Below are 17,947 nucleotides of genomic sequence, written 5' to 3'. Positions count from 1 at the left end.
TCCCCTCGTCTCTTGTAAAGATGCCGCGTTGGACTTGGACTGAACCAAAGAATCTAATGCCTGATGCATACAAAACGCTATATGGGCTCGCATGGATAACCAAGTATCTCCATCGGTTGTTTCACATGTGGTCTAAAATTATCTCTACATGTTCATGCTATCAAAACTAAGGAATTGTGGCAAGGTTGATTGATTTTCCAAGCCACTTATACCACATTAGTAATTGGAAATTCAGAGTCATAGATATTAATGGCCTAACCATTACCCAATTAGCATCCTGATTTTCTCCTAAGCAACAGTAGCTCATAAGTTTATCCTAATCAGCTATATGTTTTTTCCCTAATTTTTCATGCATGGACTAGCACAACTATTTTCGGAAAACTCAAATTTCTTGAGGTGGCTTGGCTGAAAATGGCTTTGGATTTTTCTTTACAACAGAAGGAACAGAAAATGAAAACCATAACAAAGAGGGTAAATTTTTATTAACATGAACACTTCTCCAGTGCAATTGGTGTACTGTCCATACCAAAAACAAAAAAACAAAAAAAGAAAAAAGGAAAAAAAGAAAAAAGAAAACATATAAATCTTTGTATACCATGATCATAATTTTGAGACACAAGGTATGATACCAAGTCAATTGGAACATAATTAATTCATCCTGTTTACCTTGACAATTTTCTACTAATCTGAGCACTCGATTTCTTGATAGAATCTATTCTCTGAAGCCTAATCTGCTCCCTGAATTTGGCTATGAACTCATCAGCTTTCTTATCCACATCAGGCCCTCCATCACTTCCACTGCTAGAAGCCGAAATGAAATTCCTTGGAGTTGGCTTTGGGGTCTCTCCAATGTCTTTCTGGATGAAACTTCCTCCAAAGTTGTCATCCTCACTTTCTGTTTCTTCATCCGATTCCATAACCACGCTGTTGAGAAAATCTTCTTTCTCTTCCTCCGAAAATCCATTGAAATCTGAGTTTGGCATGTTGGGGATGCTTTCATGCCCTAAATTCTCAGTCCCAATAAAAGAAGTTTCATCAAATCCCACCCTCTTTCTTGCAGCTTTCTCCACCAAATTTTCTTCAGCTTGCTTGAAGTTTTTCTCCACATTGCCATTTACATATCCATATTCTCCCATCACTCTCCCCATCACATATTCTCCATTGCTCCTATTCAAGTCCCTTGTTTCACTACTGAAGCTTCTCCTCAAGTCCTTCTCATACAAAACCCCATCTCTGCTTGGTCTCATTGATGATGACTTATAAAACATTGGCGGGGGAGGTGGAGGCGGGGGAGGACAGGACTTGTAAAAGCTCTTCTTCCTCCCCACATCCTCAGCATTCTTGGCTTGAGACTCCGATGACAATGAAGGTGAAGGAGATGCCTTCTTTGGAGACGAAAGTGATGGCGAAGGAGACAGCTTTGGGGATGAAGACATGGAATTCGATCTCGAAGAACGAGAACCTTGGGACCTCGAACCCCAAGACTCTTGGCGGTTAAGCTCAAATTCCTCCATTGGAGGACTGTTAATAATTTCTTCCTTCACATTCATCCTTCCTGATCTTGATCTCCATGGAATTGGAGAAGGAAGCACAACACTTTCCTTCAACTTCTCCTCCAATTCTTGATGATCCAACCCTCCAAATTCACCACCTAGAGCCTTGTTATTCGATTTGCTTGAAAACCTTCTCGAGCCTGACCTTGAGTTAGATCTACTTAGAGAACCAGAACTGGCACTAGATTCATTAACAGACCCTATATTAGCCGTGTCAGGAACATGTTGTTTTAAGCTCCTAACAGGCAAAAGCAATGGCTTTTCACCAATTCTTGAAGCGTTACCTCTCTGTTCATCAAGAGCAGAGTGTTCTTGAGCTACAACCACCACCGGTTCGTTCCTGTAATACTGACTACTCCATGACTGGACCTTGTTCTCATCAGAGCCAGATGGAATTTCAGTCTCATCATCAAAAACTGAAGACACCTGAAGAAATCTAGACACATACGAATGAGCATTATCGAATTTTGCGTTAGTGTTTTCCTTCTCTGTTATGTCATTTCTTCTGCTAAAAAGCCCATACGAGACTGCTATGCCAACAAGGAGAAGGTGCAGAAGCTCCCAGCTTCTGGTGATTACACTTTGGTTGAAGAACTCAGGAGCTTGTGAAGGAAAAAGTGGGAGAATAACAAAGAAAACTACAACTAGAGCAACTTTGTATAGAAAATGATTGTAAAACTTACTTGGGTTTTCATGGTTTTGTTCTGGGACCAACTTTTGGTGTTTGCCGTAATTATACTCTGTCTCACTCTCTGCCATTGAAGAACACATAGAGTAGACAGAATGAAGCCCTGGCTTTTCAATGTTCTTTTTGTTAGCAGAACAAATGGAAGGAAGAAGAAGAAGGTAAAGAAGACTTAGGGATTAAGGTAAAGTGCAGAGAGAGGAAAGTAGAGGCAGTGGAGAAGAAAGTTATAGAGAGGTGTGAGAGAAATGTTCATTCTTTTGCTTTTAGCCTTTCTTTTCAATTGACATTTATAGCCTTTTATTTACTAAATTTCCTCAGAATGTTTTCTTTTTCAATATTTTATTTTCTCAACAATTGGTGAAAACAGTTTTGTTTTGTTTAAATGATGATACCTATCTAAAGAATTCTTCAAGAACTAACCAGTTAAAAAGCAGTCAAGTCTAAGCCTACATTTGGCCATGCACCAATGGTTTCCCATTATTCCTTTTCTTCAAGGAAAGATGCTTCTTAACATTCTAGTGGGAAGTGGTGAGAACATAATCCCACTTAGTCTACTTGGAATCCACAATTTTGTTGAATACAGTTGTGAACAAAAGCAGTCTTGCACATTATGCTGAAACTCACATGCTCAGGAAAAGTGATCATGGTTTTTTTCCTTTTCCCAGTTTATGTACATTAGAAGAAACGGAATAAAAAAAAAATTGCGGTGGATATAGTTTATAGGAGTGCCACTGTCAGTCGTTTATGTGAATTATATGAAATTAGGTTAGTCCCATAATAAAGTTTACATGCATTATCGACTAGAAATCAGTCACGATCACGGCGCAACTCACCATAATACAAGTAAAAACATATAGCATTGATTGTACAGTCAAATAACTAAAATTCACCATTTCTCAGAAAAAGTGAAAAACTTAAAAGAATTGAGTCAGATAATCGTAACACTGACGTCAATGTGAATCTAGAAAAAAAAAAAAAAAAAATCCAATACTCGAGATAAGGTTTTGCTGAACTGTAAGTTATACTTTGTACCTCATAAACATGTTCGTTTCTGCTTTGTACAAGCATTAGATAAAGGAATGAAGTGGAAAGGTAAGCAGTGTGAGAGTATTTTGATTTTGATAGAATAGAAAGGAAAGGGGGACAAGGACATTTTGGGGATGTTGGAAAATGGGAGGGGCAAATAGGTTGCGTGGGATGTGGTGGGGATTCTTCTTTTGGAGTGCCTACGCTAGCTTTTCTGTGGGGGTAATATTATATTCATCAAAGAATGAAAGAAAGGAAAAAAAAAAAAAATTGTGTTTATTTGCAACTTTGGTGGGAATGCTTTTCTTGTCAATTTTGCTTCTGTATTCTTCAACTGCTATTCTAGGAGGATGAAGATGATGTTAGATGCTCTTAAGAGGCACGCAGCCAGTTGGGTAATTCTTAAATTTCATAAATAAAAATAAAAATAATTTTTACCAATTTATTTGTAAAGTGGAAGAAGAGGAAAACTAGAATTTGCCAGTGATTTCTATACCTTGTGTATGCAGTTTATTAGGAATATTTATTAGAAATTGGGCTTCTGGCCATGATTTATTCCATAAGGGTGTTATCAAATCAAACTACTATGTAACTTGCACTTTCTCATTTTTGTTCTGGAAAGATATTAATAAAACAGATGGAACATATCTGCCCTAAAATTTCTTTTATTTTCTTTTTAAAATTGACTGGATACTCCTGGAAAAGACAGATTGACCAGCATTGAGCTGCAGTGTTCTTGTTTGTCACCAAATTTAGCTAGAACAAGAAAAAGAGAGAAGTATAAAATGATACTACGTACAATGTCAAGGACTTTTTCACTTGATTAATTATTGACACTGAAAACTCAGGCCTTCATAGAAATTCTAATTAATTTTTCATCGTATTGAGAAGTTTTTCATTTCTATCCTTTAAACTTAAACTTAAAACACTGTTTTTACCCAGCAAAAGTTGTTATTTGACCTAAAGAGCTCATATATATATATATATGTCACGGCAAATCAGTGACTTTGAATCGTCTTCTCATTCTCTTCAAAACAACGAGTCATGAACTCAAATTGGGTCCGTCGAAGCCTGACTAGCCAGTGAATTGAGGCCCATAAACCTAAATGACGAGGCTGACAGGACGAACAAGTAAAGTTCGATAGGGGACCTTTATTTATCGACAGCCAGAGCACAAAATAATGGTTAATATTTCCACATAATCCATATTTTATTTTTTGTTTGGCAATAAATTTATTGCTAATTTCGGGTCTCAAGCATGTAAAGGGTGCTTAATGAAGTAATCAGACATGGCAGTAGGCAGTTTTAGTTGGAGAAAAAGCAAAAGCAAGATTAAGAAGATAATCCTCATAAGATGAGACGAAAGAAGGATGAAGAAGGGTGATAAGGTATCCTTCTTTTCTCATATATTGGCCGAAAGTACATTGGAAAGATCCCTAAACAACGGATCTGATTCTCATGCTTTGGAATGTCCAAAATTGAAATTTTTTGTTTGTGATGAGGCCTTTTTAACCTTAAACAAAATAGGACAATCCTATGAAACATTAACATGTGCAATGCTCTCTTATTTTTCTATGCTCACACCAAATTTTAGGATATGTTAAGGACTTTATTTCGTAAAATTATTGAAGGAAAAGGGCAAACAAAGAGTAGTACTTTTGCGGTGAATGAAACTACTTACGCCACCATTGAAGTAAGGAGCGGAGCCACTAAGGGACTAGAGTGGTCAAGAGCCCCTCTCAGTGGCGGATCCAGGATTCTTGAGCTAAGCGGTCACAGTGTTAAAGTTCCGAAATTTGTCTACGAAGAAAATAACACTAAAATGTCAATCAATAATTTTCTTTTATATAGAATCATTGCATAATTCTACACAATAATTAATTCAATCAATCAATAATTTTTATCTAAATTATCATATCAATAAGTTAATCCACTACCAAATTATCAAATAATCAAAACAAAACATTATCAATAAATAAAAGGGTTTGGGATAATGATTTGGGAATGAAAAAGGGTTTGGGGGTGTACTGGTTAAAAGGGAGGAGGGATGATTTTTTCCATTAGTGTAAGATGGAATTAATACTAAAATTTCCATACCCTTTCACATTGTTATTTAATTTCCTCTGTTCTCCTTTAAATTCAATATTATTGAGAGGCTTGAGGCTCATATGTTTCGTGCGTTATAACATAGGGCTGGTATTTATAAAAAATTTGGGTGACAAAACTTACGGGGATTAAAGTTTGTTGAAACACGACAAATCTTTCACAAATTTCACGTGAATGTGTAGAAGAAGACACTATATAGTAAATAAAATTCAATTGAAACAGTTATGATACGTGTCTCGATTTCTATAACAATTCATTTGATAACATCTTTCGAAAGAAAAGATTCTTAAAAAAAGAAAGAAACAAGACACAGATAATTCCTAACTTAAGTAATATGTTGGTGGAACTGAACTGAATTGACAGTTAAATGTCCAACAAATTCTTGAACTTTTATTTTTCTTCAACTCTTGGCCCTTCTATATGGCTCTAATAAATTCTTACATTGAACTAGTCACCTCTAGAACAACCCCAATGCATCTTTTAGGCATGTAAGGGTTGCTTGATGCAGGACATCAAATCCGGTAGAGTTTGAATGGAGGATGAGGGAAATTCATCGTTGTTACCTATCCTGCACAATGATCACCATATCAAAACATTGAAGAAAAGTTTTCAAAACATGTTGTCCCATTCATTCACTCAGCAAAAATCCATTTTATTATTTGATGTTATTTTAGCATCCTATTAGAGGAATACAATTCTGACAAATAATTATGATCACTACTACAAAAACGTTAGTAGACAACGGCTAGAAATCATTGTGGTTTCAATTATAAAAACCGTTTACTTTAGTAATATCGTCTATTCTACATTTTGTACACAACGGTTGATAACTATTGTAGTTTGTATCCTTTAAAACTGTTGTAATTGGTTGCATTCCACCCTTCTTTTTATGTACAACCGTTGTAATTGGTTAACTTCTACAACAGTTTTAAAAATCGTTGTTATCTAAAATCGTTGTAGAAACTAGTATTAGATTGTTTATAAAACCATTGTGGAAAATCACATTAGATAACGTCTTCTATGAAAAATCACTGTTGAAAATAGCATTAGATAATGACGTTTTGGTGCACCCACAAAATTACCAAAATTCCAAACTAATCATTCACTATGAAAATTAATGGAAATTCACACTAATAATTTATACCACAATATCAATTTACAATTAGAATTCAATGCATATACACTACAAGAATTTTCACCAAAAAAAAAAAAATTGTGTTTATCTTGTTCCATAACATTATCGCTCTACATAATGGTCACCAAACTTGCTCACTCATGCCGGACTTCATCAATCTGCTCGTGTTTTGGTAATTCTTCTACAACTGAAACAGTACACACACAAAAACAAAAACAAAACAAAAAAGGTTGAACTAGGTATTAATTTAAGCAAGATAAATTGCAAGAGAGAAAATACATACTTGAAGTTTGCTGCAAATCATGATTTCTTTCTCTTGCAGACTTTCTTCACCTGATGATCCGCTGGCCTTGTTCTGTGATACTCCAAGCTTAACTCTTCTGTCTTCGGATGAAAGTCTACAGGCAGCAGGAGAGAGGCCATTGGTGATCAATTCGTTGATATAACATATACAGATAAAAAAGAAAATAATACAATGTATCCAACTTATTTTAATAAAAGAAAGACATATACCTTTGCAAGAGCTTAGATGCTTGAAGTTAATTTTAATTGTCTCTCCCATGCCACTCATTTCTACACTCATGAAACAGGTTTCTTTGAATAGTTTTAAATGTCTCTCAAGTTCTCCTCCCCATTCCCACTTTCCTTCCCTTTTCATCCCTTTCCTCCTCTCGCTCCTCATTCTCCTTTCTCTAAAACCTAAAAATTGTCTTTCAAGTTTTAAATTGGTAACCATGACCAAAGAGTTTGAGTACAAAAATATGACTGACTTCAGGAAGAAGGGTTGAGGAGGTATTTGTAGAAAATTTAGGCGAAAAAATCAATAACTTGACAGCAGTTTGTTGAGCTACAGACAAATTGTTCATGGATTTTATGTGAAAACACACAGAAAACGTTCACGGATCTCACATGAAACACAAAGAAAATGAATGCAGCAGTTACAAAAAAAAAAAAAAAAGCCTATTGAAATGGCTTATACCGCCACCCATAGTTTCTATGAAATTCAAGTGAGACATGATCTTCTAAAATAAAAGTTCTGAAAAAAATGAAGGTAGAAAATGGATAATTTTGAGCTTTTATTTTATTTAGCGAAACAGAATAATTTTGAACTGGGTTAAGATATGTACAAACAAAAAAGAAATCCTTGAACTTGGCTTCAATCTATGAAGTTAAGGTTTGCATCCATTAGGCATTTGTTGCCATTGGAATGCAATAGGATTTACGTGTTGTATCCCTCCTTTCATCATATTACTTTGCACAAAAAGAAAAAAATAATAAGAAGCTTGTAGCTCAAGAGCTTTTGCGATTGTTATAATGCTTATGGGCCACGAGTTTCATGTAGTCTCTTAAAAAAGGATTTAAAAAAATCATTTGTACGGATTAAAATTCCCTCTTGTCTTGAACATTAATGTCAAATTCGAGTGGTCCGTTAATTTTTTTTAAAGATTACAACACATTTTGACGTTTTATTAATATTCTCAAAATTACAATTAATACTAAAATTTTCTTACCATTTCACACTAATAATATACTTTTTTCTCCTAAAATGCCGCCGCCCACCACCCCAACCCCACCCTACCCCAGCTCAAACTAGATCTTCACTGCCTTACCCACCCAGCCACAAATCCCACCTGCATCCCTCTTTCCAACCCACCCACCGCTTCCCCACACCCCCATCCTCCCTGCTTTTTCTACCCCACCTTTCCTCTTTTTTCTACCTTCTGGGTGCGTGAGATTTCAAGGCACTATTGGCATTGCCTCTGCCATGGATCCATCAGGTGGCAGGGTCCCGCTTTCCTTTTCCTTTTCCTCTGATCCTTCTTTGCTTCAAAGAATCTGATGATACTAGTGACTGACCTAAAGGGATTTTCTGATCCGTATCAGGTCTGGTCTGTGTTGGCTCGCAGAGAAGCACGCCAGGTGTTCGACATCTTGCCCCTACTGGTGCATTTGTGCCTGCTTCTGTGACTTGTCCATTTCGTGAAGAATCACTACGGTTCTTTCTCGTCAGCCTGCTTTTGGCAGTGCTGTGGTGCCAAACTTGGCACGTATTGTGAGACTTTCATGTCTGTATCGATGGCTATAAGGAGAGCACTCGCTATAGGATGATTCAAATATCTTGGAACTGTCAAGGCCTGGGAAATGGCCTGACAGTCCAAAATCTTAAGGAATTGATCCGCTCCTACAATCCATCTGTGGTTTTCCTAATGGAAACTAAACAAAATCATAATAGAATGAATCGGCTTAGGCTCTAACTGGGTTTCAATAATGGGTACAATGTGGACCCTATTGGTGCTGCTGGTGGTTTAAGCCTGTGGTGGCGTCCTTGTGTTAGTGTGGAAATTCTATTTGCTTCCAAAAATCTGATTGATACGGTCATATCTGTTCAAGGGGAGAGTTGTGCTTTGAGGTGCTCCTATTTTTATGGCCCACCGTACCGTGAGGAGAAACCTGACTTCTGGACATCGGTTTTGAATCTGGGAAGCAGGATCACTGAGCCTTGGACATGTATGGGGGATTTCAATGAAATTCTGTGGGAGCACGAAAAGGTCGGTGGTTTGCCTTGGTGCAACAATAGAATCAGATTTCTCAAAGAGTTTGTTGATTGCAACCAACTCATCGACATTGATTACAAAGGCAATGCCTTTACGTGGGTGCGTAGGCAAAATGATGTTATTGAAATCCAAGAAAGGTTGGACAGGGGTCTTGCAAATTTGAAGTGGATTGATTTGTGGCCTGACTCTTGCGTTATTCACTGCCCCAGGGTGGGGTCTGATCACTGCCCTATTCTTTTGGATTCCAGCCCCCAGTGCTCCAAGGCTGCTAAGACCTTCAAGTTCGAAGCTTTCTGGGCAGATGATCCAGAATGTGAAGGGGTGGTTGCGAATGCCTGGAATGAGGGGAGGGGAACCAGTGCAGTTAATAGATGGAGATCTTGCCTTAATAGGTGTCGTGGCAGTCTGAAGAGGTGGAGCAAAGACAAATTCCCCAATCATCGCACCAAAATCAATGAACTCACTCAGGAGTTGGAGGCTCTACAAACGAGTGAGTTGTGGGACTGCAGAAAAGAAGAGCAGATTCAAATGCAGCTGGGGGTCTGCTGGAAACAAGAAGAGTCTTATTGGAGGCAAAGATCAAGAGCTATTTGGCTAAAAGATGGTGATCAGAACACCCGCTTCTTCCACTTATCCACGGCCCAACGAAGAAGGCGGAACCGTGTGGTCAAACTAAGGAGAGAGGATGGTACCTGGTGTGATAATGATAGGGAGATCAGAGCCTCCTTTGATGACTATTATCAGAATTTGTTCTCAACTTCGGGCCCTAGGAATTGGGGTAATATCTTTGACTGTATTAGGCCAAGTGTCACTAGAGAAATGAATTTGGCTCTTTGCAAACCCATTTCAGACGAGGAAGTGAAAACTGCTGTGCTCCAATTGGGATCCCTAAAGGCTCCGGGGCCGGACGGTTTTCCGGGGATGTTCTACCAAAAATACTGGGAGCACGTAAATGGAGTTGTCAATGATGCTGCTACCGGTATGGGCCTGTGGGGAGAGGAAATGTGGAAAATTAACGCTACTCATATTGCTCTTATACCAAAGGTGCCATGTCCAGAGAATGCCACCCAGTTTCGCCCCATAAGCCTATGCAATAACTCGTACAAGATCCTTGCAAAAATCCTTGCCAATCGGCTCAAACTGATTCTTCCCCACATCATATCTCACCACCAAAATGCCTTTGTGCCAGATAGACAAGTCCACGATAATCTTATTGTGGCTCATGAGGCCTTTCACTACCTTAAACTAAAAAAGAAAGGGAAAGTGTTCGAAATGGGGCTGAAGCTGGACATGAACAAAGCCTATGACAGAGTAGAGTGGGATTTTCTTGAGGAAGCGATGGTTAGGATTGGTTTTGATCGGGCTTGGATAAATCTTATCATGAGCTGCGTCACAACTGTCTCTTTCTCTGTGATGGTTAATGGAAAGTCTGGGCGTTATTTCAAGCCTCATCGTGGGTTAAGACAAGGAGACCCCCTCTCGCCTTATCTTTTTATTGTGGTAAGTGAAATCTTGTCCTTAAATCTGTCTTGCGCTATCGACCTGGGTGTTTTGCAGGGCATCAAGCTGTGTCGTGGGGGACCCACCCTATCCCACATTTTCTTTGCGGACGACTCCTTATTTTTCCTCAAAGCAAGCAAGGGTAATTGTAGAGCTCTAAACAGATTGCTAGAGGGTTACTGCCTTGCCTCTGGTCAGCGAATAAACTTTGAAAAATCTATGATCTTCATGAGCCCAAATACCCCGTTTATTGTGAGAAACGAGGTGTCTGCAATTTTGAAGGTGCCAATGTCAAACAACCCGGGGAACTATCTTGGGCTCCCAACTATGTGGGGAAGATCAAAAAAATTGGCTCTGCAGTATGTCCTTGAGAGAATTTTGAAGAAGATCCAAGGCTGGAAAGCAAAGGCTCTAACTATGGCGGGTCGTGAAGTTTTGATCAAGGCGGTTGCCATGGCTGTCCCTACGTACCCAATGTCGTGCTTCAAGTTCCCCAGCACCATGTGCAAAGCAATCAACGCAGAGATAAGTCGCTTCTGGTGGGGAGCAACTGATGAAGGTAGGAAGGTTCATTGGAAAAATTGGGAAGGTCTGTGCCAGGCAAAGAGTGGTGGAGGCATGGGGTTTAGAGACTTAGAGGTTTTTAACCAAGCGTTATTAGCCAAACAATGCTGGAGGCTTTGGTCTAATCCGCATTCCTTTTGGGCCAGGTTACTGAAAGCACGATATTTTCCTAATGCGGATTTTGCACATGCCCAGCGAGGGTCCCGACCATCTTGGATCTGGTCTAGCTTACTAGAGGGAAGAAAAATCATGCTAGATGGTGCAAGGTGGCAAGTTGGAAATGGAACCAAAGTTGACATCTGGAAAGACAATTGGCTACCGTGCGACCAAGTAACTAAGCCATCACCTACTCAAGCGATTATGGGTGCCGTTCCAACAACAGTAAATGTTCTGATTGATAGAGAGGCAAATGTTTGGAATCTTGATCCTATTCAACAGTTGGTCCACCCGCGGGATTTGTCTCTGATCAGGGCAATACCTTTATGCAATCCTGAAGAAGACGATAGGCTGGTATGGCCGTGGGACATACGTGGTACTCTCACTGTTAAGAGTGGTTATTTCTGGGCGATAGCCAAAAAAAATGCCATGAGGTTGTTACCGGGTAACTCCTCTCACCAAGTTGATAAGGGCACCTGGAAGGTTTTATGGAGCTTGAAGGTGGTTCCGAAAATAAAAAATTTCATGTGGAGAGCAATTTCGAATGCACTTCCAACAACCCTTAATCTTTTCAAACGAAAGATCACCACAAGACCTCTCTGCTCCATTTGCGGTCAATTTGAAGAAACTCCTGAGCACATGCTTCTGTTGTGCCCCTGGGTCCACTGTGTCTGGTTGGGGTCCCCTCTGAACTACAGACCAAATGCTCAACAAATTTCAACGCTGGATGTGTGGCTTTATGGTCTATCTTCATCACTTTTAAGCGACAAAGCTACCATGATGAGGGTTGTGGGAACTGTGGGTATTCTTTGGTGGGAAATTTGGAAAGAGCGTTGCTCCGCTGTTTTTGAAAATCGGAACCCAATCCCTGAGGTTGTGCTGCGAAAGTGCTGTAGCAGTCTACATGAGATGTGTATTGGTGAGGCCGACAGCAGCTCCATGGAGTTGAGGAACGCCTTTAATCCCGAAGCCACCCCCGTTTGGAGACCTCCTCCCAGCGATAAGGTTAAGGTTAATGTTGATGGTGCGTGGAATGCAGCCACTGGTCTTGCTGGTGTTGGCTGTGTCATTAGGAACTCTAATGGTGATTTACTTGGTGGTGAATCAAGAATCAACGTGCGATCTGCCCCTATTGAGGCTGAAGCGGAGGCTGTTCTTAGTGGTCTTCATCTTGCTAAGGAGCAGGGTCATCACGATGTGGTTCTTGAATGTGACTCTCAAGTAGTTGTCCAGTCTCTTAGAGACAGAAAAAGGGCGATCCCTTGGAAGATCTACCCCTTTATTCAAGCTATTCGTAGGTTGGTGTCTTGGTTCTCATCCATTCAGTGGACATGGATTCCCCGCACCGCCAACAAAGCTGCCCATGTGGCAGCAACTATCGCCAATTTGAGGGTGAGGCATCTTAGATGGGCTTCTCAGCCCCCTCCCTCCCTGGTGCTTGTTCTCTCCCGGGATGGCCTGCCTGGGCCACCATATTAGTGCTTTTATTTTGCCTCGTTCATGGTCTGTAGTTTCTGGGCTACGTGTTTAGCCTTGATGCACTACGTCATGTTTCTTCCTTTTGTTGGTTTCTTCTTTGTAGTTTCCTCCCCAGCTTTTGGGTCTTTTAATGAAAGCTGTAGTTGACCAAAAAAAATATACTTTTTTCTCCTCAAAATCTAATATTATTGAAAGACTTCCGCCTCACGTGCTTCATGCGTTCTAACCTAAGGTTGGTTGGTATGTATAAAAAGTTTGGGTGACAAAACTTACGCGGGATCAAAGTTTCTTGAAACATGATAAACTTTTCACAAATCTCACGGGAACGTGTAGAGGAAATGTATGTAGTAAATAAAAGCCAGTTGAAACGCTTAGGCTTAATTACACAAATGCCCCTTGAAACTTTGGTCAAATCCTACTTTGTCCTTATTTTGTAGCAGTATGAGTTCTTATCAAATCTCATCAATCTGACATATTTGTTTACTTGCCTTTTGTTTTCCTTATTTTGTAGCTTTGTATTAGAGAACTAATAAAGTCCTTATTTGTCTTGAGGCATGGAAAAGAACCTATATTGAACCAGATCCTCATTCAATGCACAATGGTTAGCTAATGAAAGTCAGGTTTTTTAGCGCATAAATCATATAATAAATTCATTCAAGTCTATAGAATTTTACACTGATAATAGTGACACGCTCACACACATTAACTTAATCTTTAGCCTATTTATGAGGCTATAGGAGATTATCTCTTGAGAATGTCAACTAACCCAAATAATTAAGTAATATTTAAAGCCTTTATCATCTGAATCTTTTGATGCAAATTGTTGTCTTGTTACTTTAATATACTATTTAAACAGGGACGGCCCTCCCTGGCATGTAGAAAAGGGATCTAAAATGACACATCATAGTGAGTACCTGAGCACATACCAATGATATTACATCATCTTGCTCTATATCTATATGCTTCTGAGTATACTAGAAATTAAAAATAATCCTACATAACTAAGGACAACTTAAGCCTTATCGATGAAGAGAATTGACCTCTTATCTCATCACAGAGAGTTGGCATATATGGCAAAATCTTTGGTATGAGAACATTTCTATACAGGGCTATCTATTTATTCTCAAATAGCAAGTACATATTTGTGTGACTGAGAGGGAGAGGTTTTGGATTTTGATTAAGTTGAGAGATGGATTTCATGGATCATTCCGTGCATGAGGCTGCAGCTTCAGGAGATGTTGACTTCTTAAGAGCAAATATTGCAGATGATGACATTCTTCTTCAGAAAACTCCTAATGGCAGTAATATTCTTCACATTGCGGCTGAATTCAAGCAAAAAAATTTATTTGAAAACATTCCAAATCAATCTCCACTGTTTTGGGACACCAACAAGAAGGGCAACACTCCCCTACACGTTACTGCAAGAGTAGGCTGTGATGACATAGTAAAGCTACTACTCACTCAACCAGTGAGCAGACTTGCCAGTGGAGGAGTTGATCAGGAAAGCGGACTCACTGGTAAAGAAGCTCATAAAGAGTTAGTACGAAGGACCAACTGTGAAATGGATACAGCATTGCATGTTGCTGTCCGATATGGTCATGGTGGAATCGTGAATTTGCTAATGGAATTTGATCATGAATTGTGTTGTCTCACAAATAGCGCCAATGAATCACCATTGTTCCTAGCAGTACGCCAGGGTTTCCTATCCATAGCTCGTTCTATTTTACAGGAGTATCAAATATGTCCTTCTTTTCAGGGGACCCAAGACGTGACGGCTTTGCATGCGGCAATAACTCGCACGGGCAAAGAAGCTGCAGGTAATAAACTACCTGGCATCAATTGATCATGTGTTATTTTATTTTATTTTTACTTTGGTTTCGTTTCGCGTATTGAGAATGTTGTCCCATGTTGAAAAGTATAAACGAACCGAGTACGAGTTTATAAGGAGTTCCTCCATTGCAAATTGGTTTGGGGGTCTGAGAAACCTTTCAAGAGCTTACTAAGGAGTTAGACTACCATAACCAATTCCTTCATGGCGACAGGGCCGTTCCTGAGATTTTGAGGGCCCTGTGCGAAACTTAAATTGGGGCCTCACATAATCTAATACAAAAATACTATAAATAAAAATTTAACATAATTTAATGTCATAAATAATTTTTTTTTAATAACTAAAGTCACCATCAATAAACATACAAAATCAAATTCATAAAAATTTAAATATTTCCATTTGATAAAGTTAAATATTAGTATGTTTGAAGCTGACTATTTGATTTTGATGGTCTTTATGAATTTAGGAATTAAGGTTTTCTTTTTTCGGTGTTGAAATTCCTGAAATTGAAAGAATAACAAAAATTGTCACAGGATTGAAAAAAGAACCAAAGAGAGATTGATGAATGATAATGATTACGTACTAGAGAATCAGAAGAAACTATGAAGTTTTTGTTTTTAAATTAAGAGAGTACTTTTCTTGGAGGAGAAAACTTTTTTTTTATATTTTTTTTTAATCAAAGAATGATAGGGGAGAAGCAGAAAGTGTTTGGGGGATATATACATATACTGCTTCTGTGGTTAGCTAAGCTTTGATGTTTCCTTTCGTCCAAAAAAAAAAAAGCTTCGATGTTTCTTTTTTTTTCTTTTTTTAAGGCTTTCTGTTTTTATTTATTTGTAATTATGTAAAGTTTGTTGTTATAGTGCAAAAATAGTATAAAAGAAGGCAAATAGATGGACTTCGATGAGAATCGAAGTCAGACGCTTTTGTTAATTGAATATGCATTGCAGCCAACTCCACTATGCGCACTCTTGTGCAAATGTTTAGCACGCTGTAATACATATACAATATATATAATATTAATATATATATAATATAAACAAATTTTTTTTCGGGGGCACTCAATAATTCGAGGCCCTGTGCGGTGGCACCACTTGCGCCACCCCAGGGCCGCTCCTGCATGGTGAACAATTCCACACAGAAATAACCCTTTTTTAGTAAGGAGGAGCCAAGCATTTTTCTTGTGTGGGGACTATAATTTATGTGATTTCAAACTGTTACTGATAATCCACATAATTCACGTGGATGACCTACTTGACGATCCAACAAAATCATGCGGCTGATTATTTTTCTTAAATTCAAGGCATCTGATTTAGGATCTAGATTTGTATAATTGTAGATTACTCCTATTGTCTAGCGATGCCAAATCTTTCAGTTACTGAACAAATATTTCTTCCCACTACAAATGGCCTAATGTTTCTATATTAACAAGGTACGTAGAAATTGTGAGAATTATGGTGGACTCCATTACACTACGCAGCATTAAGAGGGAACCTTGAAGCAATTCGACTGATGATTAAAGAGGATAGCTCTGCTTGTTACATATTGGACACTTGAGCCTGGCACTTGTGATTTGTATAACGAGAAAGGCCAGACGATTCTTCATGTTGCAGTTTTAGGGGGACGTAAAAATGTAGTCAATTGCATTTTGATGACGCCTAAGCTTGCGAGACTTATAAAAGATGGAAACACCCCTTTGCATCTAGCAGCCATTCAAAAAAAATCTTGGAATTATACTCATTTTATTACGCAACCCCAGGGTGGATAAGACTGCTATCAACGAGGAATTCTTAAAGGCCTATGACATTTTAGTTCGTAACGAATATGGGGAGGTATGTATTATGCAAATAAAGAATTTTGTTTGAGAGCTGATTTTCTCACTCCTCTTTTCTTTACTTACACTCTATTTTCCTTTTTAATATTTTTTAATTAATTTTGTTCTTTTTTTTCCTTTCTCTTTCCTATTCTACCCTTATTCTACTTTAATTTCTTTTTATTTCACTTTTATATTATTTCTTTTTCTTTATACTTAATTTTACAACTTGCACTCCATTCCTTTTTCTTTATATTTTTATATTATTTCTTTTTCTTTATGCTTGTTAAATGAATATGATAATATTTTTTATTATTATTTAGAAAACCTATAATGCTTTATGAAGTTAATAAAAAGTTGAATTAAACATTAGAAAAAAGAAAAGAAAAAGCCCACATAGCCATCACCATCATCATCAAACCCTCCTCTGCCACCACGTCTCTCTTCCCAAAACCCCATCTTGGAGGGCCCCACTGGTGGCCATCTGGATCCCACTAGTGGCCACCTGGACCCCATCATCAACTCCTTCTTCTTCCTCATCTTTAGCCAGTATATTGTGGCCCTCACTCGCATACTCAAACATCCTCTTCTTCAAATCAGCGTACAACGTTCAGATTGTAGTGCAAGACAACGATTCCGAGGAAAAGCTTGTTGAGAGGTTCAAAAAGGAGGTTCTGAGGGCTGGTGTGTTGCAAGAGTGCAAGACCAGGAGGTTCTTCGAGAACAACCTGGAGAAGAAGCAGAGAAAGACTTGACAGGTTGCCAGAAAGAACCACAAAAGGTTTTCACTTTTTGCCTCTCTTCTTTTCTTTTTTCTATTTGGTAACCCCTGTCTCTCGCCTTTCGGCAATTGGCTTGAACCTAGCCAAAGTTTCCTTGCTGCCTAGAAATCGAGTACAGGTATATGAACTGCTCAAATGTTGGCTCTCCCAATTTCACCAACCACCAAGCGATATATACCCCATGCAGCAGAATCCAGAAATTGAGATTATATTGCCCCGGTGCATACCCCAGCTTGGCTAGCATCATCTGTACCCATGGATGAAATGGCAATCTAAAGCCATTCTTATACATGTCTGTAAAAATAAGCACGCAGCCCTCTGGAGGATATCTAACCACATCAGAAGCAGTAGGTAACCTCAACCCCACCAAAGGTGGAACACTGAACTCTGTCCGAATCTCCGATAATCTAACCTCTGTAAGTGTATTCCTCCTCGGTAACGGGACACCAACCCGTACCTCCAACCCCTCTGAAGCTGAAGCCACGGCTATGCTCACGGACCCCGATGGTGATGCCTGCTTACTTGATCCCACCTCTGGTGTATGAGGCAAGGCTATAACCCGATTAGCTATGGCCTCTAACTCCTTGTAATTCCTCTGCATCTCTCTATATGTAGCTGACCCAGAGTCTACTGATGGCTCACCCTCATGCACTACCATCCTACTCTCTATAATACCTTCTACCACACTCTCTGTCTGGGAACTCACACGTTCAGAACACACATAAAGGCTTGGCTCTGACTGGGAACTATCACTTTCGGTAT

General features: G+C 38.9%; 2 protein-coding genes and 1 long non-coding RNA gene across 3 annotated transcripts; 1 reads left to right on the top strand and 2 right to left on the bottom strand.

Moving 5' to 3' along the window:
* Nucleotides 1-451: 451 nt before the first annotated feature.
* LOC110756394 (hydroxyproline-rich glycoprotein family protein) lies at nucleotides 452-2,517 on the bottom strand. The gene has a single exon (XM_021957823.2). The coding sequence runs from the start codon at nucleotides 2,322-2,324 to the stop codon at nucleotides 663-665; it is 1,662 nt and encodes a 553-aa protein (XP_021813515.1). The 5' UTR covers nucleotides 2,325-2,517; the 3' UTR covers nucleotides 452-662.
* Nucleotides 2,518-6,474: 3,957 nt separating this feature from the next.
* Nucleotides 6,475-7,260, bottom strand: LOC110756472 (uncharacterized). The gene is made up of 3 exons (XR_002526682.2): nucleotides 7,022-7,260; nucleotides 6,792-6,906; nucleotides 6,475-6,695 (listed from the first exon to the last, which is right to left on the bottom strand). It is a non-coding gene; the product is annotated as an uncharacterized LOC110756472 (long non-coding RNA).
* A 6,572-nt stretch (nucleotides 7,261-13,832) lies between these two features.
* LOC110756437 (uncharacterized) lies at nucleotides 13,833-17,158 on the top strand. The gene is made up of 2 exons (XM_021957868.2): nucleotides 13,833-14,579; nucleotides 17,004-17,158. Exons 1-2 carry the CDS (start codon nucleotides 13,952-13,954, stop codon nucleotides 17,156-17,158), a joined length of 783 nt encoding a protein of 260 aa, XP_021813560.2. The 5' UTR covers nucleotides 13,833-13,951.
* The last annotated feature ends 789 nt before the right edge of the window (nucleotides 17,159-17,947 follow it).

This window comes from Prunus avium, chromosome 5 (assembly GCF_965620075.1).
Source record: "Prunus avium chromosome 5, drPruAviu1.hap1.1, whole genome shotgun sequence".
Taxonomy (NCBI): Eukaryota; Viridiplantae; Streptophyta; class Magnoliopsida; order Rosales; family Rosaceae; genus Prunus; species Prunus avium.
Note: the sequence above shows the minus strand (reverse complement) of the source record. Positions and strands in the feature narration are given on the sequence as shown.